This window comes from Tachysurus vachellii, chromosome 1 (genome assembly GCF_030014155.1).
Source record: "Tachysurus vachellii isolate PV-2020 chromosome 1, HZAU_Pvac_v1, whole genome shotgun sequence".
Classification (NCBI taxonomy): Eukaryota; Metazoa; Chordata; class Actinopteri; order Siluriformes; family Bagridae; genus Tachysurus; species Tachysurus vachellii.
Window position 1 is genome coordinate 5,414,201 of NC_083460.1, and position 23,783 is coordinate 5,437,983.

Below are 23,783 nucleotides of genomic sequence, written 5' to 3' on the forward strand. Positions count from 1 at the left end.
AACAGTTGGATAAAAAAGTAAACTGGTTTAATAAAGAAGCTTTTGATTGTCGGATTTTTAACCACAATGAAAAAAATCATGGAGAATTCTTTTTATTGCAACAACAACAAATAAGGCTAAAAATTCATGGACAAGAAATAGATCATTTGGACAATTAAATTAGTTCTTCTTTGGCATTGCTCTAAGGAACCTATTCTGGCACTTTATTTATTTATTCATTCATTCACACACACACACACACATACACACGCACTCTTTTTATTGTCCTTGTATTACGTAAAGTTGAATCTCTCTCATTTCTCTCTCTTTATACAAATTATATATGAAGAAATTATCGCACAATATCAAACACTGATGATCAGAGTGTGTGCTCACTCATATAAGTAACACACATTCATATACATACATGGTGAATATTTTGGGCAACGAGAAATAAAGGTTTATTTTATCTCTGCAAAAGTATAAAAAAATGGTAAGACATCCAAATGGTGCAACAGAAATCAAAACTGCTTGAGTGATTCCTTCTAAATTCCTTCAAAAGCGAAGTAAAGAGGTCATTCCCTCGGTCTGATTTTGTCCTTTGATGCTTGCAGGAGTTTTCAAGGTACAGTAACTGAAGTCATTTAACCATAACCCTTATTAGCCAATGGAGAATAGTCTTTGTAAAAACCCGCCTACTCCACAGCTTTTAGACTAAAATTTAAGTATTTAAAACAAGTCAAAGGGGGGCACGGTGGCTTAGTGGTTAGCACATTCGCCTCACACCTCCAGGGTCGGGGTTCGATTCCCGCCTCCACCTTGTGTGTGTGGAGTTTGCATGTTCTCCCCGTGCCTCGGGGGTTTCCTCCTGGTACTCCGGTTTCCTCCCCCGGTCCAAAGACATGCATGGTAGGTTGATTGGCATCTCTAGAAAATTGTCCGTATTGTGTGAGTGAATGAGAGTGTGTGTGTGCCCTGTGATGGGTTGGCACTCCGTCCAGGGTGTATCCTGCCTTGATGCCCGATGACGCCTGAGATAGGCACAGGCTCCCCGTGACCCGAGGTAGTTCGGATAAGCGGTAGAAGATGAATGAATGAATAAAAAAAGTCAACGGTAATTTAACAATTTTTTTAAATCTTTAAATATATTAAAATTCTTTATATCTTGCCCTAAATCTATTGCTATCAAAATTCTTGTAAATGTATTTATCTATTAATCGTAGTGATATTTACTGTGAAATTGCAAACCGTCTTGCAGCAAATTAATGGAACATGTCGGACTACACACTGACGTCATGCCTCAGCCTGGCTTTTTCAAGCAGCGTCCCCAAATCCTTTCCAGCGAGTGTTAACTTTCTTTGTGCAGAGTTATGGGAAGAAAAGATTTCTGGGGTGTAACAGACAGGCAGTGACCCTTAGCCCCGGCTCTCTACGGGTTCCTGCTTCCCATAGGCCTGGCCGCCATTTCTGTCCTCTGGCACCCATTCACAGCTCAGTCACGGCCTCTTAAAGCTGCCCACAATCTCCCGATTCAGCCGAGGCGTGATCCAATGACATGGATTTTTAATGAGAGGCTACGTCTTTGTTGGAAACACACAATATCCAGGCGGAGGAGGGGGTTCAGGAAAGGAACGGGACCGCAGACTAACACCCTCCTACATACACTGAACTTTCTCACTTTGTCCTCGTTTTTCTAACACTTTTTTCTCTCTGCCTCTCTTGGCTTCATCAGTTGGCTGTGACTGGAGACCTAGTGAAAAAAAAAATCTTTCCAGAACAATCCCAGAATAGAAAAAAGCACACCGTCAAATTCTCTCCATTTTCTGCACTTCTGTGCTTCCCCTCACTTAGCATGATAATGTCATCAGAAATCTGGGCCTCTGTGCAGTTGCCTTTGAAGACGCTTGCTAACACAAAATATGTCGAAAATTCATATCCTGAAAATGTGTGTATTTATAAACCAATCAGCACAAAGCACTCATCAGACTCCCGAGAGCTGCTTTAGAACTCACGTTGCCATTTACACAGCGCTTAGTGCAGACACAGACCAAATTCATTGTAGCCATTCATTTCCAAATCTTCTTTTTAAATACACCCCTCTACCCCAAACACACACACACCCACACACACACACACACACACACACACACACACCACCACCACCACCACAACTGACCGATGTGTCTGTCTTTCCCTCACAGACATAATTAAACACCCAGACACCCTTCCTCCCCATCACTCATTCAAATTTTATTCCCCCACTTGGATCTAGACACCCTGATACTTCTGCTACATCTAATGCCCCCCCCCCCAATACACACATACACACGCACACACACTTCCAAAACTAGACACCCTTCTGTCCCCAATCTTGCTGCGTACTGCTGACCAGACACTCCTTACACCCCCCCAACACACACACCCCCCAACACACACACACACATACACACACACACACACACACACACACACACACACACCCCTCTTAATCAGAAATATATTATGATTATGCCCCCACCCCTCACCCCTTCATGTCTGACCAGGTTGTGAATCCAGTACATTTTATTTTCCCAACCTTATCGTAATGTGACGCTTTTAAAATACCTTCATTGTGTATAAACAGTTTTTTTACATACACACAATACATTCAACGGTGTGTTTAGTTGCCGATACTTTGGTGGTAGTCTCTGAAACTTTTATAAGAAACGTCTAGACTTTTTACAAACATCATTACGCAGTCCGCAAGCAAATTTATGTAACAAATTACATGCATATGTGTGTGTGTGTGTGTGTGTGTGCATGTGGATAATAACGCAGCATTATTTAACACCCACCTGAACACACTGCATACCAAGACAAATGAAGGCACTCAAGTCATTTGCATTCATTTCACAGAATAGAAAAAGAGCACCATTTTTCTTAGGTCAGTTGTTCGTTAGCAGTCAGGCAGCAAAAAATGTGTTTGAAGGATTAAAATGAATATTTAAGAAATGAAACATTAATCATCTCTGGATACTATACAGTTAACTAGTGTTATTAGCTACGGCCAGTAGTATGTGGTGTGTGTGTGTGTGTGTGTGTGTGTATGTGTGTGTTATGGCCATAGTTGAAGCCTTAAGGTTACTGTAAATTTGAATAAAACCAAGAAAAGCTTTTCAGTGATATATTATTTCTCGTTGAACAAAATATTCACCATGTATGTATATGAATGTGTGTTACTTATATTACTGAGTGAGCACACACTCTGATCATCAGTGTTTGATATTTTACGATAATTTCTTTATATATAATTTGTATAAATAGAGAGAGAAATGAGAGCAAGATTCAACTTTACGTAATACAAGGACAATAAAAAGTGTGTGTGTGTGTGTGTGTGTCTGTCTGCGATTGTTGTCCCAGAGGCCATGTTATGTTTCCTCCCAAAGGACTTCCTTTCATCTCCCACACACACACACACACACACACACACTTCCCAGAACAAGAGGTCAAATCGAGGATCTAGACAGTGTGTGTGGGACCAGACAGCCTGTGTGGTGACCTGTAGTCGACAGGTTCAGGGGTCATGTGTGTGTGCGTGTGCATGTGTGTGTGTGTTTGTAGACTTTAGTTTTTTGGGACGTAGCCTCCAGCACCCCCCACCCCACCCCCAAACAGTCCCACAGACACCAGAGAGACTCATTTAGCTCAGGCTTGTATTACTGTATTACACTCTCAGTAAAAGCCCTAAAATTTTCTCTCAAACTCACAAATTTAATGACGGCGCTTACAATTCAGTGTAATTTAGTCGCAATGCTTCGAAGCGTTTTTATAAACGTGAATAATGCTTCCAGTTCAACATCCAATAAAAGGCTATCTAATTAAATCCTTGATGACTTCTAACATGATGTAACCTAAGTGTAACTATTCATCATAACACATACACAAATGTTATATCCTCAAATGATAATGTATTCAGGTTATATTTTGGAACGTATTAACGACAGACTATTTTCACAAGAACGTCGGAGTTCATTCGTTTGCAGTTTAGTTTATGTTCTTTTTTCATTATGTGCATTTACATGTCGTTAAAAAGAAAACAAAGAGCAGAAGAGTCTGTAATTTAGACACTCGGTAAAGAAAGTGGAGTGGAAGTGTGGCTCTTATGTTTTATACAGAATATTTCAACTTAGAAAGAATGAGAGGCTACTACAGAATTATTCTTCTCAATAGTATTGTACATATTGAGTGCTCTTACATGTGAGATGGTATGAGTTTAATGACACATTTACACTGTTTGAAATTATTATTGCGTTTGTAAATTTTAAAAATTGGTCTTTCGTTATATTTAATAATAATAGATGAATCGGTCAGTCTGATTTACACACACACACACGATATATATGATAATGATACTGATATGGTCTCCGCATTGGATTGTTTTTCTCTTCAGACAGATCGTTTTCCCAGCGATATGGACGAGGACAAGAGACGTGAGTCCCAACAAGTGTGTGTGAAGAGACAGACAGCACTGGAGTGAAGACAGTGATGTTCAGTTGCTCTCATTCTGCTTGAAATCAGAATTTCACTGTGTGATTTTTGTGAAGTACAGAATGAGTTTCTGATGAACTTACTTTGTTCTCAGGTTGCTTTTGATTAACAACATGGACATTTCATTTTTCTCTAACTACAAGAGGTAAGTAGATAAATAACGGTAAGTAATATGTCAAAATAAGAATCTATCATAAAGGTTTATATACATACATTTATAAATATATGTGCATGTACACTAAATTAATAAAATTATATATTCATGTTCTTCTATATCTATACTCTTATATGTTTTTTTATTTTTGAATACCTACCTTAGAATAAAGAAAGATTGAAAAGAAGATTGATGTTAATGTTACACCATTTTTAATAAAGTTTTTGAAGTTTTCCCTCGTGTCTGACATCGTCTCTTTATTTCACCATAGAGCAGTCTTAACAAAAAGATGCACATTATAAATGTTAGTGCTTTAGGATTATGATTATTCCAGCCCAAGTAAAAAAAGCATCAGCTTGTACAAGCTATGTACATTTGTGGAGAGAGAGGGGGAGAGAGAGAGAGAGCGAGAGAGAGAGAGAGAGAGAGAGAGAGAGAGAGAGAGAGAGAGAGAGAGAGAGAAACATGCATGGAACAATGCTTGTTCAGCCTCACTGACCTCCTCTTGGGTGGGCTGCTTAAAGTGCACTGAACTGGTGGAGTGGGGTGAGAACCTGCATGTGGACTTAAATACACACACACACACACACACACACACACACACACACACACACACACACACATTTGTGCTCTCTTTCTCTCTCTCTCTCTCTCTCTCTCTCTCTCTCTCTCTCTCTCTCTCTCTCTCTCTCTCTCTCTCTCTCTCAACACTACAGGCTGAACTGGCTCCGTTATTCTTACAGACTGAATGAGCATGAAGAGCTGATGTTTGTCTGTAGATCCTCCATAATTACACACACACACACACACACGTTTTAGTTGTCCTTGTATTTCAAGTTAATCTCTCTCCCATTCTCTCTCTCTTTAAACAAATTATATATGAAGAAATTTGATCAGAGTGTGTGCTCACTCAGTAATATAAGTAACACACATTCATATACATACATGGTGAATATTTTGTGCAACGAGAAATAATATATCACTGAAAAGCTTTTCTTGGTTTTATTCAAATTTACAGTAACCTTAAGGCTTCAACTATGGCCATAACACACACACACACACACACACCTTGTAAGAACCTTACAAATTGTACCACATCACTTTTCCAGTCTAAATGATCAAATTAACTGCAAAACTAATGAATCCTGATCGAGCTCGATGTAAAAGCATCTCTAAATAACCGGTCATTTCTACACTTTACAGTAAAAGCCCATTATATCTATCTGAAATGATCATAACGATAATTCAAATAAAATACTTTACTTTTAGGAAAATATAATGATATCGGATAGAAGTCGTTCAAATTTGTGCATGTTACAGAGAAAATATGTGTTATAATCACGTTTTATTTATTTATTTGTTTGTTTGTTTGTTTATTTATTTAATTATTTTAGATCGCTGGTTTGTTCTCTTGTACTAAGATTTTTCTAAACACCGCTTTTTAGCCTAATCCTAATTTATGAGATTTAAACAGATTTTTATAGAAAATCCTAAAGCAGGCTGACTTTAACGTTGCGTGTAATTTGTGGAGAAAATAGCAAATAAATAAATAAATAAACAATAATCGGAAAAAATATAAAACGTTTGGTTTTGATGAATACCAAAAAGAATATTAATAAATATTTTGAATATGATACCGTGTAGCAACGACGGCCTTTACAGCACATTTTACAGGACTGATATTAGTCTAGAGTTTTTTATGTCTATTTTTATCTTTCCTAAATCACTTTAAAATAAGTCTTTTTAACAGGAAAGTTTTAAGGTATAAAAATCGATCCATAAGTAAACTGAATTCAGATATTTAAAAAATGAATGTACTGATTAATGAATGAATTAAAAAATATATATAATAACTATTGTAAATAACTGTTTATATATATATATATATATATATAATCATTTTGTGTTTTATTAAGCTTCCGCATATATTTAATTAAATCAAAATGTTCCTGTAGAAAACTGCCATTTGCTCTTTTTTGCTTTTTTCCTCTTAGGCCCAATAAAAATAAAAATTGTTTTGTGTATAATAATAATAATAATAATAATAATAATAATAATAATAATAATAATAATATTTTCCCACACCTATTAGGTTCACTACAAGACAACACAGTGGGCATGATTATTCGCCTGGTTCCATTGATGACATCACTTCCTGTGCAATGGACTAAACCTCAATTCAGATTTTACTGAAGAATAAATGATGTGCAGCACATGCTGTAGTAAAATCAGATTAGCCTCACAGCTACAGTAATAGTGCTAAAAATGATATACACTCAGTCGTATTACAGCTCACGGTCTAAATATGCTGAACTCCTACTTGAACTATTAATGGTATAATCCGACATCTAGCTTTTTTTTAAAGCTTTCGAAATATCTTTAAATTCCTGTCAATACCCACCAGGTAATTAATAATGAAAGCGCATTCAAACTGATTTAATTTTTTATTTCATATAAATAATAAACGTTATTGCTACGTTAAAAATAAATGTATATATTTATTTACATTTATATATTATACATATTATACTTACATATAGTTTATACAAATTGTATAAATAATAATTACAATAATAATAATAATAATAATAATAATAATAATAATGATAATAATAATAACATACCTTTGGCTTGATTTCGTGCATTGTTCTTTAGGGAGTGGCCAAGATGAGGAAGGCAGGTGTGTGTGTGTGTGTGTGTGTGTGTGTGTGTGTGTGTGTGTGTGCGCGCGCGTGCATAGCGTCCTCTGTCCGCATTGCCGCGATGCAGTCCTGAATTATTCATGACCGATTTGAATACATGCAAATAAATTAGGCACCGCGCCACGTACCTATGGAAACCGCATTCCTTTGACCACGCCCAAATGGCCCCGCCCTCAGCACTACAGCATCCTCTGCTGTTTACAGCCTTTGTTCATTCTCTGAATTTAAGTCCAAAAATAAAAAAGCGGCCAGTCACATTACAAGCAATCTGTTCTGATTGGCAGGAAATAGAATAGAAATGGATATTGTTCAGTTTCTTTTAGATTTATAATAAGTTAAGTGATGTAAAATGTGAGAAAGCACTCATGCTAAGCAGATATAAGGCACACTGTGTTCTTCACAATATTATAATAGATGCGGCCCAGAAAAGCAGATAAAAGCCACCCAGATGTGCATCTGACAAATCTATAATACCGTGATGTTTAACAGGGTGTATTGTTAACTAATAGATTTAAGACATCTGGAGAGATCTGACCAGCTTATTGAGAGCTGTGTGTGGTGATTAGATAGATAGATAGATAGATAGATAGATAGATAGATAGATAGATAGATAGATAGATGAATGGAGGAATGGCTGGATAGACATATAGACATATAGATGGATGGATGGATGGATGGATAGATAGATAGATAGATATTCAGACAAAGTATTCATTGAATTAACAGCAACACGATTTTTGTGGATTTTCAATTCAATACCTAGTTAAAGTGTCGCTACGTGAAGGTCAGGTTCAGGTCACAGGCAGATATGAGTTTTTTGCTATTAATTTGTTATTGAGCGCCATCTTGTGGCGCTCTTAGGAACTGCATAACAGAATAGCAGAGGTGATGAAGACTCAAAACGAGATAAAGAGAAAAAACAAAACGTAATAAAAAAAATAATGAATATACTAATTTTTATGAGAGTTTATCATCACCGGTGCAACAACTGTACATCGATGAAAAGAAAATAAATTTGGTGTGAGATTATTTGTTGTTCCTGGAAGTAACACCATATTACCATGAAAAGAATGTTCTCAAAAAAAAAAAAAAAAAAAAAGGAAAACATTAAAATATTCTGCGCAATAAATTTCGCCTTTACTTTTACAGATGACAATTTGCTCATCCAAAATCAAACCCAACGTATATGTTGATATTTGCATTTTCTATGGATCTTATCAGCAATAACAGAATTAACTGCAAACAGACTTATCAAATGGCGCCATCTAGTGGACATTGCAATTGCTGCTGTAATCTGTAATCATTTCTAGTGCATATTCAAATTTTTAATATTCTCCTGAGCTCAAGAGATTATTGTAAATGTGAAACACTTTTGAAATGCAAAATTCAGCTATAGTTCTGTGGTGTCTAAACTAGTGACCAGATGGTTGCACGTTGTGAGTCGTGTCTTTTATTCTGTTTTAACTGAAAGCTGCTTGGTTACAGCATATTGCAAATCACATTGACTAATTACAATTATTCGGGCAGATCTAAAAAAAAAAAAAAAAAAAAAAAAGGAAGATGTGAAACCCAACACACTCAATGTCCTGTAATTAAAGTTTTCGTTATTTAGCTTGAAGGGGGGGAAAACTTTTGCACTCTTGATATAAACTTGAGAACAAAAAAAACAAAAAAAAACACACACACACTGACTGATCTTGTTAGTTTAATGTACATTCATTGGCACAATACACAATTTATTTTTTTTTTTACAAAATATGAGGTTAGATGCCAAAGAGCCATTTTAAAAAGATTAAAGCATTTTGCATTGATAAACACTGACACTGGAAACAGAACTTTTCCTCACACCGATGAACATCATCAAGCGAGTTTATTCTCCACTCAGGCAAAGTTATGTTTTATTTTACAGGTTGGAAGTTAATATGTATATATTCTGTAGTCGTCAGTCCAAATGGAACAATACATTATGGTTTTGAGTACCTGCTGTGTGTAAGGTAATCATGTGGTTAATTCGTTTTGATAATATATCAATCATCTTCAAACAATGTCAATGTCATTAGGCTGAAAATTAAAATAAAATAAAAAATAAAAAATAGCCAAATAAAACAGCTTTACACAAACTGTGCTTTGGCATCATTTGATTGTCTGTTAGTAAACTCTTATACTGAAGTTAAGAGGTTTTAGAAAGAATAAAACCGAGAGAAAATAAAAACTTATGTTCACTTTTTTTTTTATTTCACCCTGACCTTGTTTGATGTTATTTGTGCAAATAAGTAAACGGTCACGGCTCAAACAAGCACGTTGTCCTAATACATCGTTCATCAAAACACAACACCACTGAATAACAGTGCAACACGTCTGACTGTCAGACTTTATGAAGTAAATGCACGTATTAAAGCTTTATATGTCACTCCAGCAGAAAGCTGATGATAGTTGAGAATATTAGAGGAATACTTTGCTGTTTTTAAAGCCAGTTCATATTCACTGCATTTGCAGTAAATGTAAATGTGCAGTTACCACAGACTACAGATACACTGGTGGAAAGACTGAGCAGGATTTCACACTGACACTGAAACAACGAAGCTACTTCACGGTGTAATGGAACATTTATAATAAACTCTGATGATGTTGGATGCTTCTAGCAATTAGCTCCTTGTGTTTTACGTTGTACGTTGAAGTTTTACGTTCAAGATATTGTGAATTTTAAACAGTAACTTTAATATAGAGTATAACCTGAGTTTGAAGGGCAGTTTCCTTGAGTGTTGGTGAGTGTTGCAGTGCTCGCTGAACTGAAGTGCTCGCTCACACACACATGCGTGTGTGTGTGTGTAAAATTCACATTACCTTTCACTTTCTGTTGCTACTGCACTTGCTCAACACAGCTGGCCTCGCTCTCTCCGTTAAAGCTATTTTTGATATCAATGTGATTTTTTGAGGACAGTTTGTGATCTTGTGTATTTTACCATTGTTAATCAACACACATCGTACACCGTATACTGCACACTAATCAACAACATACACTAGACTTATGTCACATAGTAATATGTGGTATTAGATGTTGGCATCAGGGCATTTTTACAAGTGCAAGGAAATCAGCACTCTATCTGAATCGATGCCTCTTGACTACAGAACGGAAATCAAACATTTTCCTCCACGACAAGAAGGAAAAAAAAAAGAACAAAACTAGTTAGTCAAAACTCACTTATAATGCAAGTGTAGATTGCAAACTCAACACAACTGTTACACATGAACAATAAATGTGTTAAGATGAGGAAGACATGACAGAATATGGTACTGAGAGCTGTTCAAATTTCAGACAATATAAAAGTTATTTCTGTGCTGTACACGGCACCATCACATCTACACAACAAACAATAAATCAGCTGCTTCTGTATATATATAATGAAAAATATATATGCAGTATCTGACAGAAGTAAGTGCACCCCTCACATTTTTGTAAATATTTCCATACATCTTTTCATGTGACAACACTGAAGAAATAACTCAGCTTGTCAATTTGCTGTAGCTCCCCAGTGACACCATCTGAACCAAATAAGTTTATCTTGGTCTCCGGACATACCTCTGGATATGTGCACTTAACTTCTTTGGTCGACCATGGTGAGGCCTGTTCTGTTCTGAGTCGAACCTGTCCTGTTAAACCGCTGTATGGTGTTGGCCACCATGCTGCAGCTCAGTTTCAGGGTCTTCTTATAGCCTACACCATCTTTATGTAGAGCAACAATTCTTTTGTTCAGATCCTCAGAGAGTTCTTTGCCATGAGGTGCCATGTTGAACTTCCAGTGAACAGTAGGAGAGAGTGAGAGCGATGACACCAAATTTAACACACTTGCTCCCCATTCACACCTGAGACCTTGTAACACTAATGACATGGGGAGAGAAAATGGCTAATTGGGCCCAATTTGGACATTTTCCACTTAGGGGTGTGCTCACTTTTGTGGCCAGCGGTTTAGACATTAATGGCGTGTGTTGAGTTAATTTGCGTTAACAAATTGACACCGTTATACAAGCTGTACACTCACTACTTTACACTGAAGTGTCATTTCTTCAGTGTTGTCACATGAAATGATATAATAAAATATTTACAAAAATGTGAGGGGTGTACTTACTTCTGTCAGATACTGCATATATATCACTAAAGAATTCATCAAAGTGTTTTGCATAAACTTTCTTAACTATAAATAATGTTTGTTCATTTTTCAGATAAAGATGTTGAAATTCCAGTTCCTAGTGAAATCTGACGAAAAGATCACACAAAAAGACACAGAAAAGTGCTGGAGCATTCCTTTAAGTTTCCTCAGGAGTTATTAAATACCAAACGATTATTTGGAAGGTGATTCATCAGAACACCAAACAGCTAAATGTGGATGATATTAAAATCGTGCAGTTACTCAGAACTAGCTTTTACCTATTGCACTTTAATCCCACACGATCACATGGCATTAAGATTTAGGAGACAAACAACTGTAAGAAGCTTCAGAAACAAGGTGACTCAGCTGTACCGCTCTGTCTCTGGAATGGTACCTCGAGCATATGAACTGTGTACTGTTACTGTTCCGATTGTGTGTTTCAGTTCTATCTTTCTCCTCTCCCTGTAGGCACTTAGTATATCCTCATATAGATTACACAACTAACATGAGCTCGCGTATCTTAATCTGCACTGGGGCAAAACTACAGAAGCTCAGAGACGATGAACCACCGCCACACACACACAGCGCTCAATAAGGGCCAAACTACATTTTACTGCAAACAGCTGGTCCGATCTCTCGGACACACACACAAACACACCTGCCTTTGGACCTAACTCCACATACTTCACAGGATAAAGATAGAGGCAGTGGACACCATTCATTTATCAACAGTGAGCCAGAGTAGCGAGACGCTCCAAACTTTCCCGGCACACCTCTCCGTTCTGCTCCATTACATCCTTATTGCGGTTTCTCTATAAACATTTATAGGTTCTCTACTAAGTGAATGTCTCAAGTTCATACGACTGAAACGAAATAAAATGCTCTTTAGGATTTATACCATAACGGAAAATTGACAAAAAAAACCCAAATGTGCTAATTAGTGATCGAGACAGCTCGAACGCATCAGACATCACAAGTCAGGAGACGAGGAGACAGAAATACAGAAGAGAGAAAGTATAGATACAGAGTGTATCAATAAGAATAGAGGATAAAGTGTTTCATGTTCAAGCATGAAGCTGAGCTGAGCGATATGTGAATATATGATTATTTTTTTCTCTTGTAAGTTTTTCCATATTTACATTTTAAAAAATGCACACATTAAACAGAAGCAGGCAGTTTAGACTTTCACTCTATTTCAATTAATTTAAATCATTTTTATTTAAGACCTAAACCCTAAGCCCCAATTTACATTGGTCTCCATACATAACTAAATCACAATCTTACCCCGTCATGTCTATCACCTGATTGGCTGCTGGCAACCAAGAAGGTTTAACTGAATGATACTGAAGAAAATATGATTTTTTTCATAAAAATGTATGCTCATTCCTTATACATCACAGTGATGTGAATATCGCCCAGCTCTAACATATTACACCTTTACTGCCTTTACTGAATGTTGTCGGACTTAAACACTTAGGAAATGGCAGTATAAAGAGAGAGATCATACAGGAAATACATTCAATCTGTCTCTGTCTGTAACTCAGTTGCACACACACACACACACACACACGCACACACACAGTGTGCACAGATTCTCTAACTCAGAAAACAAAAATTGATAAAATGTCATTTCACATTCCTGTAAAATGTGGAAACACATACTTCCACAAATTTGTCTCTGCGCTTGTGCATCAGTTAATAAACTTCCTGTTTTCTCTGGCAGCATGTGCGCCTGGGCCCGACACAGGCAGCAAGAAGACCCTGTTTATTCCTTTCCAGGCTACCTCAGATACAGGGATATGAGCAGACATTTTGATTACGGTGCTGCCTCTAAAAAGTCTTCCCCCAACATGAATGGCTATCGTGCACCCACCTTACGCAGCAAGATCTGGGTGAGGTCAAAGGTCATGAAGCTGATGCCAACAGCAATTGGCCCTTTGACCCAGTTCATGCTCAGGCCTTTGTACAGGCCGCGAATGACGCCCTCCTCTGACACGATCTCTCGCATGGTGCCTATGATGGTGCTGTATGTGTGCCCAGTCACGCCTGCTGTCTGCATGCGCCGTCGTACCACGTCCAGCGGGTATGATGCTGACTGACCGATGAGGCCGGCGCACGCACCAAACGCCAGCCGTTCGTATGAGTAGGGGTAAGCTCTTCCAGTCTTCTCTGAAACATTGGTGAAGAAAAACTTTCAGTTCATAGTTTCTGAGGCATTATCATCAACAAACATTTACTGAGAACCACAGCGGCTTTTTTTATCGAACTTCAAAGAATGAAAACAGCTGAGTGTGATATAATTTTGCAAACTTTAACCTAATGATTGCTACTACAAAAATGGAAATGGAACAGCACAGGAATGGAGAAACAAGGAAAGCAGCTATGAGTAGGTCAGTCAGTGACACTGATATATATGGTATTTCAGACATTTTAAGGTTTCTTTAAATTTAGAAGCATCACCGAATCCACCCAAGCTACACAATATTAGGCTTGCAAATGTAGCTGACAAGCATAGTCTACATCTACTATCATAAACATTTTCTCTTCTTTCCCATGTTCCCACACACACACACACACACAGCACCTGCATGGACTTTCTTAAGCGTCTCGTAGGTGTAGAAGCTGAGGCCTGCGTACGGAACTACACCGAGTATAGTTGGAGTGAATCCCCTGTAGAGGGTCTTCAGTCCTTCCTCACGAGAGATCCGCACAAACACGTGTATTATATTACTGTACCTGCGAAAACACAGCAAAGACGTACACACAGACATCAAACATTTGCTCCATTGTGTTGACAAAAATCTGACCCTCCAAATTTCCTTCTAAAGATAAGGTCCTTTAAAAAGCTCTTCTCTTCAGTTCTTACATTTCTTTTGGTGTGACTGCCATGCGGGCGCGCACCATGTCCAGCGGGTATGTGATCATAGCGGCTGTGGTGCCAGCCAGCGAGCCAGCCAGGAGTCTCGGAATAGGAGGCAGAGCCCTGCAAAAGAGAGAAGAGGAATATAAAATACACTTTTTATTTATTTTTAAAGATGCTATTACATGCTAGTACACATTATGCAGCAAGCAGGAGTGATGTAGTTTCTATTTATACTCTATATACACCGACTCCTACTATGACACCACTCACGCTAATTAAGAAAATGTTCATGTTATTCTGAGTTTATGTTAATAAACATAGTCTTCATTTGTCCTGTCAGCTTATGTCTGATAGCTTGCTCACACCCACACAAAGACAAAAACCTCCTGTAACCAAATCTTGTGTCACATTCTGCTGGGTGCACCAATAGACTCAACTAAGTGCTCTTTGCAAGTTTGAATAAAAATATATATACATGTTTTATTTACAATTCTCTGTTTTTTTATGAATAATGTATTCAGTTGCATTCTTAATGCACACAAACCATAAACCTGCCAGCACTGTGTACATCATAATGCTGTTACTAATTTTACCTCTAAATATTATATATATATAAATATAAAAATAAAACACACACAGACAGATGCACTAAAAGCTTCTGAAACAGACAGAAACAGGACCTGGTGATGACATGTACCCCCCTGTCCAGTGCACTTTACAGTACCTGCCTGGATGCATGAAACTGTGAAGCAAGAAGTGTCTCATAGTGACTTCTATCTGCTCTGCTTCCTAGATCTATAATCCTATAACAGGTTTCTCACTCTGACATTTAATCATCTTACATTTTGGGTCATAATTGTCATAAAGATCAAATCTTAAACAAGCTCAAAAACTCAAAACATCAAGTACTCACTTGCCCTGAAAGCCATAATAGCCTCCTAGAAGTCTCTTGTATTGTTCGTGGGCACAAAACTGGATGGCAGCATAAGGGATGACCCTCACCATGGTGGCTGAGTTGCCCCTCCATAAGCTCAGGAAGCCTTCCTTCAGATAAGTTCGATAAATCAACCGGTACGCTTCCTGTTCACCACAAAGACAGTCATCTGCATTGGTTTGGTTTTATTTTTATTTAAAGCACTTTGAACATTAGTGTTTTCTTCTCAAAAGCTATGCACAATAACAATCATCTTATTAAGTATGAATGCTTACGGTCAAGACACTGACATTTTTTGGACAGGTTTTATGTCTCTAGAAAGTAAAGATCTAGGTATACTTAACACCTCTAATGCGTACCCATAATGGTACTGCTCTCTATCAGGCTTTTCTTTTCCTTACATTCTATACATGATATCATCTGGGTGTATAGGATTGTTAGTATCAATCTATTTGCACAATAAACAGTTAACCACACCCTTGAAACCGATTCTCAATAACATTAATGCTCACCTTGGCAGAAAATCTGTTTGAAGACACTAAAAAGAAAGGGAGGGGGAAAAATAAACATTAGAAGAAATATTATTTCCTTAAGATGGTTATGCCTGTACAATCATTTAAAATGCAAAGAAACCCAGAAAAATGTAGAAACACAGGTGGGAAATGGTTTCATCATAGAGCCAACACACCCTTTTCTATTGTTGTTTGTTCAAATTGTTCATTAATCCCGGCTTGTCAAGTACGACACTACACTTTTACAATGATTCAAAGCACAACATCAATGTGTAAACAGTGTATTCTCTATGTTTTGCCGGAAACAGTGGTTAAAACAGCCTGAATAGGACAGGAACGCACAGTTAAATCAGCAGAGAAAATGATTGGTGCCCCCCTGCTTACTCCCCAGGACTTGTACGATACAAGAACCAGAAACCGAGCAGGAAAAATCACTAGTGACCCTTCGCACCCTGGATACAACCTCTTTCAGCTCCTCCCTTCTGGCAGGCGCTACAGAGCTTTGCTTACCAAAACTGCCAGACACAGGAACAGCTTCTTTCCCCAGACAATCATCCCGATTAACAACACCATAATTATATTATCTGCTTCATATCTATAAGTACTGCATTATCAGAACTGTCAATCTTCACATCATCTGTGTATGTTACACACATTACTGCTGCTGCATATTGTACAAAAAGCATAATATTGCACAATACTGTTATTTGCACTACCATGCACTCTCATGCTTTATGTACATAACTGATCAGTCATATATTCTGTATTCATATTTAATACTCATACTGTCTGTATTATCTTGTCTCGTATAGTACAGTGTTATTTATGTCTGTATTATCTTGTCTTGTATAGTACAGTGTTATTTATGTCTGTATTATCTTGTCTTGTATAGTACAGTGTTATTTATGTCTGTATTATCTTGTCTTGTATAGTACAGTGTTATTTATGTCTGTATTATCTTGTCTTGTATAGTACAGTGTTATTTATGTCTGTATTATCTTGTCTTGTATAGTACAGTGTTATTTATGACTGTATTATCTTGTCTTGTATAGTACAGTGTTATTTATGACTGTACCTTTGAGTCACAAACAGCCGGAACCAAATTCCTTGTGTGTGTCAACACACTTGGCCAATAAACCTGATTCTTATTCTGATTCTGAATAGAATACATTCCCATAATCAATTGTGAATAACTCAGGAACAGTGGGCATGAGAAGAGAATAAATGATTACTGTTACATAACATTTTAAAGCAAATAGTGAATCACACTGAATCAGTAACAACTTCACTTTTAAGTGCTCTTTAAGACCCAGGTTTTTTATTTTTTTTTTACAAACAACTAGTGAGGTTTTCACCTGCAAAAACAGAACCAAATTCTGTGCACAGCTTGAAAGAACAGTTCATACTGGTTATGCTGGTTTATATAAATGCTTCTTGCCTTGGAAGATGATCTTGGTCCTGTCCAGTGGAGCTACAGCTGTTTTAGCCACAGCTCCTGCGAAGGCTCCAGAGATCAACGAGTTCAGCACAGACCGGCCCTGTTTAAAACCCTGCACACACACACCAAAACAATTATGTTTCCAAATCCCCAGGGTAGAAAATCCTCTAGGCTACTTTAGAGTAGATAATTCATTGTTTAGATACAGAAAGCACTGCGAAGTAAACATTTTTATCCTTAAATGAGAAAGGCACAATAAATATGACCAACATGCCAGGATCGTCTATCACAAAAGTGCTAACACTTTAAACCTTGCAGAAGTGAGAAGGTAATACTGCCTTTTTTTTTGGAACCCTTGTAATGTGTTGTCAGTACTAGCATGTAATGACATGCAAAAAACCAGTAGCTAATGCGTGTTTTTGTGTGTGTGGGTGTAAATCATGCAGTTGTGGCACTGTGCTTGAGATCCTGTAGATTATTAAGCTAAACCTATGCAAGAAACAAGCATGCAGGTGTCCTTGGTGAAAGAATAAACCGTTAAGGTGGTGATTATTGCAAGACATAAGACCCACATGACAATAATAAGCATGTATAGAAATAGAAGCTTTACACCATCTTACATGCCTGAGACCAAAAATAATATACAGTTTCATTTTATTTAAAGCCTGGCTCTATTCTGGTAGCTATTTTAGTGTCCCACACTGTTGACCTTGAATTAAGCCAAGTTGAGAATTATGCATCAGGTTGCAACATTTTGAGCCCAGTATTGCAACATGGAAATGATATGTTTGTGCGAATGACAGAGTGCAGATTAGTCTGTCCAAGGAAAATGTTATGCCTTTAGTGAGTCACCAAGTTCCTGGTTCAGGCCTGGTGAGGTATCCAGGGACTAAAATGTAGTTCCTTTTCCTGGAGATCTACCTATATGTTCAGATCCTGAACTAGGACACTTTGCTTCGATCTGAGAGATAAAGCTTAAGAATGATACGATGCACAAGACTGGAACTGTAGAGACAAGGAGATTCAAGTGATCATAGAGACAGATCATAACTCTAGATTCATTCAAACAAAAAAAACAGTAAACTTACTTCATTACTTCATCATTTGTACTTTGTATAATTTGAAATCTTATTGTAAAATGTAAAATGATGATATTATCTAATTCACCACATTCACGTCCTTTACACCTGGGACCCTATTTCAAACTAAGCTTCTCAATCACTGCTCATGGTGCGTTATGTATTTCGTGTATTTTTGTATGGCCACATGGGCTTTGGGTTCCAGAAAACAAGTCCTGTGTGTGCACATTTACATTAGCTGTCCCTGACGGTACTGATACCGCAGCTATTTTCACACTTTGTTTGGATGTACACACATCTTGTTTCCTTTTTACACACACATACACACACACGCGCACATGCATGCATGCCATAGACTGTATTAAAATCAGGTATGCCTAGTTGTAAAAGGTAATTAACAAATGATACTTCTGTAATGTGACTCATGCCGACAATAATGATATTGTTTAGAGATTAAAGTATAAGGTGTGTCATGTTAATGTAGTCCCGAAAAAGAAACATTCAATAATTTTGTTCATAACATGTGGATATGTTTCTATTCTGGTTGCTTTGTTTTTCCGTTTTAACCAAGAGTTATCATCAAACATTCTCTATTCAATTTAACCTCCAAGGACATTAGTCTCTTAGATTTGCTTGAAAGTGTGAAAAGAACAAAGTGCCTCTATATGATGAGTCACATGTCCCGGATACCTTGTTGCTTTTTCCACGCAATAACCTCTGATGAGCTAAATAGCTATCAGCTGTTCATTAATTACCTCTGGTTGGCTGGAGGATGGCCTTGGCAGCACCTCACCCTGTGTGAGCGCCCCCCGATGTTCCTGTACTCCATTCCCCATGCCAGCCAACTGTACACACACTCGTCAGCACTCGGGGGGTTTGCAGGCTGCACACATACACTTGCTGAACAATGGCCTGGAGGACAAAATTGGCACAATTAGCCTGGTGCAAACACTGGTTAAGGACTATTTTCATTTTATATTTAGGGCATTTAAAGTAAAACAAAGAAGCATAAACTCAATCAAACTGGGTTCCAGAAATATTGGCACCCTTGTTAAAATGCTATTTTAAAAAACTAGCTTAGGAACAATGTTTGTGGTTAATTAGATGTCACACAAATCTTGCACTGAAAATGTGAGAACTGTTGAAGTTATTTGAACTTTGAACAATGAAACTCCTTCAGACAGATTATTCCAGGAGAGATTATGATTTCAAATTCCAAAGTCAGCAAAGAAAAACAAGCTGGGATATGGGAAGAAAAGAATTTCACTGTGCTATAATCTTTATGTCACAAATAAAGGCGTTGTCTTCTGACCCTCAGGCAAAACTCTGAGCAGGGCAATTTAGATTCAATGACTAAATTGAGGTGTAGGAAAATGTTACCGTTTTGCTGTCGCAAACAAAAATCACACAGGAATTCTTTTCTTTGTGATAGTTAATATTGGCAGTCCTAGGATACACACTGTTACGCGTTACAGTCAACAAAGTTGTGGCAGCAGGTGAAACTATTTTTTATTCAATTCTCAGAGAGTGAATCCTGCTACAGTTCTCATATAATAGCAGGAAGGAAGAACAGTATGTGTCTTGACTAAATAGAATTTCACACAGTGATACAATTAACCTCAAAACACCGAAATACAAAACAGACTTTAGACTTGCACGTCAACATAAAACGTCACTCAAAGATCAGGGTACTGAGAACAGACACATGGTCACTAGGACACATGCACTCATTCATCAGGATGATCTAATCAGTTTGAGTCAGAATGCATTATCTGGTGCTCCTTTTTTCAAAATAGTGGTGTGGCCTGTTGTGCGAGGCCAGGAAGTGTCACACTTCATAATGTAGAGCTCACGGTGTTGCTGAGGGAAACCTGACTTCACCCAGCTGGCCCGCATTCACGTGCTATTCTCAGTCACCAAACGCGAAAGGCTGCATAGTGTTAAAATATCAGTGGGCACTCTTGTACACATCCAGCTTTCTGGGTGAAAGGTTGTCTATAGGAATAGGAACAAAACTAACTGTAAAACATGATAACAAAAGGCTATACAAGCTAACCCCAAAATCCACACCCAGCATGTCCTAGTGCAAGTGTAAGATCTGTTTAGAGCAATCTGGTACACTTTACTTTGTATTTTCTACAATAAACTGAAAACTACATGAAAAATTGTTAACTCTAACTGACAGCTTATACAAAAGCTGTGACACATGACACTTAAATGCTAAGTCACTATTATACAGAGCGTCTCCATTATTTTCTCGTAATTCTCTATACAGTGTGTGTAAACATATCAGCTCTCTCTCCCTTTCCCACTCCTTAATCTTCTCTCTCTCTCTCTCTCTCACTGTCAGTCATATCTTTTACTCCATGTCCTTCTCTTCCCTTCCATTTTTCTTCGTAGATCATTTTACAGCAATGCTGCCAAGCTTTTAGTCTTTAGCCTGCTTTTTAAAAGAGTCTGGTTACAAAATGGATTAGCCGAGATCTCTTTCGAGAAACTTTCCAACACCAACAGACATGTTTCTAAAGAAAGAATGAAATCACCATATGCAATATTATCAAACAGCACATCTTAAGGCTTTACGTTAACCAAGGTGATGATTAAACCAAATCCAAGCTTTGTCCTTTGGCATACGGAGCTATAAGGGTTTGATACACCAACCTGAATTAAATTGAAGTCCACAGGTTAAGCTAGCTAACTTAGACATTCTAAAATATTAACTGAAATGACAATACTGAGGCCAACCCTAACCCTAACACTGTGGCTACTGATTATCATGTTGAAGCCACAAGAAACCAAAGTCAAAGCCATGAATTGTGTAACTTGGGTCTTATGACTTTACAAGTTATAAGAGCATCATATCTACATTCCTACATACTGTTACAAACTCCTACATACAAACAATACAGTTTCAGCTCCTTGGACCTTAATAATAATAATAATAATAATAATAATAATAAGATAAATTCCTCGTATGTGAAAACATACTTGGCAATAAAGACCTTTCTGATTCTGATTCTGATAAGAAAACACACTTTATTCAAGGTTGTGTTACGTTAAAATAGTCAAAAAGAGTCGAGAGTTTCTGTGAACAGGTAAAAACACAATTTTAACAATATAAACATAAATATAACCAGCTTTTATGTGACATAAATCACCATATGATCTAAAACACGTAACACTATTATAGATCACGGAAAGTTCATATTAGCCACGTAGCTAAGCAACGAGTTTTGACTTCACGTTAGCCTTTTTTTTTTTTTTTTTTTTACTAATAAAATCTCCAGACTTACCTTCCTGACTAAATAAACAGCTTTGTCACGGTTTCTGCACCTGTTCCTTCTCGTGTAGGAGAACTTTTCTTCCTTTTATTTAACAAACTGATGGCACTTTGACAACCACTCCCCTTGAGGTTAGCCTGCTAACCTTAAACCAACACAAACCCTATAGCAGCCTAGCCAGCGGCACGAGCGCTGCGTCACGCAAATGACGTCCAGTCACGCAAACCACGCATCCTTGTTTAAACAAACCGCAGCCTTCCAAACACGCGAAAGTCGCTTACTTTAAGTCTGTAGGTTACTTTGCACCGTCCATGCTGTTTTCGTCTGCAGCGCTCCACGTTCCTGTCTCAATTCCAAACATTTACGTATATAGTGCACTGAGAAGGGCGCAGACCTTGTATTAGCTCGTGCTCTATGTAGTGCACAGTGAGACTTTAGGACGCAATTTGGGACGTGACCTCGCTCGCGTTGCATTGTGGGAAATGTAGTCCGCGAACCCAGGTGCAAGCTTTGATAGGTTAGTTCGAGGGGCGTGACAACAAACTACAAGTCAGGACATGCCTGGGATAAAACAGACAGAACGTGCTGTTATTGAACATTCCCATATAGGTTATAGTATTTGGTTGTTGGATTTATTATTTTTGGAACCAAGTTTAAAATGTGTAGTTTGCTTAACAAATTAAAAAAATAGTTCCTGAAAGGTTTTGGAATCTGATTGGTCAGAAGGTGTGCATTGTTTTCCTATAACAGCACAAGTAGTTCCGGCTGTAATAAGAAAAATGGATAAGTATTAATGCGCTGGGTTTAACGTATTATTGATCCTATGGTGACAGTTCATACAGAATAATTCACGTGATAAAGGTGATATATTTATGTTCACCTGGATATTTATAATCACACACTCCAGTGTCACCCAGATGAGGATGAGGTTCCCCTTTGAGTCTGGTTCCTATCAAGGTTTTTTCCTTTACCATTAAAGAGAGTTTTTCCTCACCACAGTCACCTGAGTCACATCAGACTTCCTCATTGGGGATAAAAACAAACACAAACATTTAAATATATCTAAATAATAATCTTGAATTTTTTCGTATTCTTTATAATAACCTTTTGTTCTATGTTTATGTTCTGTAAAGCTGCTTTGAGACAATGTCAATTGTTAAAAGCACTATACAAATAAATTTGAATTGAATTGAGTTAAATTAAGGGATTTTAAAACTGGAAATTGTTTTTACTTTCTGATTATAGACATATCAGAATCCAGAAATCAACAGGCATGTGGTGTACACATCCCAATAAACCTGAACACTGGATCATTTTTATTCAGCTCTGTACTCATGTATCAAATTTATCAATTTATAAAAGAAAACTATCGAGCATGTAAGTTAATTAAAGCGAATAAAATCTTAGATAAATCTTAGTATAAGAATTTGGGAAAAGCAGAACAGTTTATTTAGAGATATATTTATTCACACGGTCAGCTGAGATTGTTACACAGCTAATCTACCGTTCTACAGTCCAGCTCACTAACATGGACTAGTGTAGGAAATATTACAGCACACTTTTACTCATGCACAAGTAAATATCATGGAAAATTACACATTAAAACATTTTTCATGTGGCAAATTTCAGATACTGTTGAGCACTGCCACACAGACAGAGCCCTGTGTTAAACATTAACACTTATGACCAGTATTTCAGTAAATCAAAGATTTGTCCAGGAAGACATGCTGCTCAAACATAGAACACTGTGCTTTGAAGAATAAAAAGCAGCAGTACTTTTTTTTTTTAAACCATAAATTTTATTTAATCTAATATGTTGTGAATGTGTACAAATGACTAAAAAAATGTAATAAAAAAATGTCTAATTACAGGTTTTTCAAAATCTTAAATGTAGAATTCAACAATTTACAGCAAAAAAAATTGTATGATGATTTTTTTGAATGTTTTTGTAAACTTGTATGTAAAAGTACATAGGACTAAAACCTGTCAGAATTTCCAGTGACGCTGTTTCTCAAAGATACAATCACTGACAAAAGACCAATCGCATTTACAGTTATATAATTAGTTGATTAAACTTTGGTACAAATCACACAACACCCAGAAAAAAAGGCTCAAAGAGCAGAAAACACCAAGATGACAAGTGAACAGTGAAAGAAAATAAGTTTC

At 37.2% G+C, this 23,783-nt stretch overlaps 1 protein-coding gene and 1 long non-coding RNA gene across 3 annotated transcripts in view; one reads left to right on the forward strand and one right to left on the reverse strand.

Moving 5' to 3' along the window:
- The window catches only part of LOC132861175 (uncharacterized), a 28,870-nt gene extending 24,206 nt beyond the window's left edge, over positions 1-4,664 (forward strand). The window contains exon 4 of the long non-coding RNA XR_009649902.1: positions 4,409-4,664. This is a non-coding gene — a long non-coding RNA (uncharacterized LOC132861175). The remainder of the gene's footprint in view (positions 1-4,408) is intronic.
- A 4,390-nt stretch (positions 4,665-9,054) lies between these two features.
- Positions 9,055-21,955, reverse strand: slc25a42 (solute carrier family 25 member 42). Of its 2 annotated transcripts, none has more exons than XM_060869535.1 (8): positions 21,899-21,955; positions 19,092-19,248; positions 17,258-17,369; positions 15,820-15,845; positions 15,287-15,453; positions 14,377-14,493; positions 14,095-14,246; positions 9,055-13,679 (listed from the first exon to the last, which is right to left on the reverse strand). In XM_060869535.1, exons 2-8 carry the CDS (start codon positions 19,170-19,172, stop codon positions 13,369-13,371), a joined length of 966 nt encoding a protein of 321 aa, XP_060725518.1. In that variant the 5' UTR covers positions 19,173-19,248; positions 21,899-21,955; the 3' UTR covers positions 9,055-13,368. The 2 variants fall into 2 exon arrangements, with proteins under 2 accessions (XP_060725518.1, XP_060725508.1); XM_060869525.1 differs by lacking the exon at positions 21,899-21,955 and adding an exon at positions 21,630-21,891.
- Between the last annotated feature and the right edge of the window lie 1,828 nt (positions 21,956-23,783).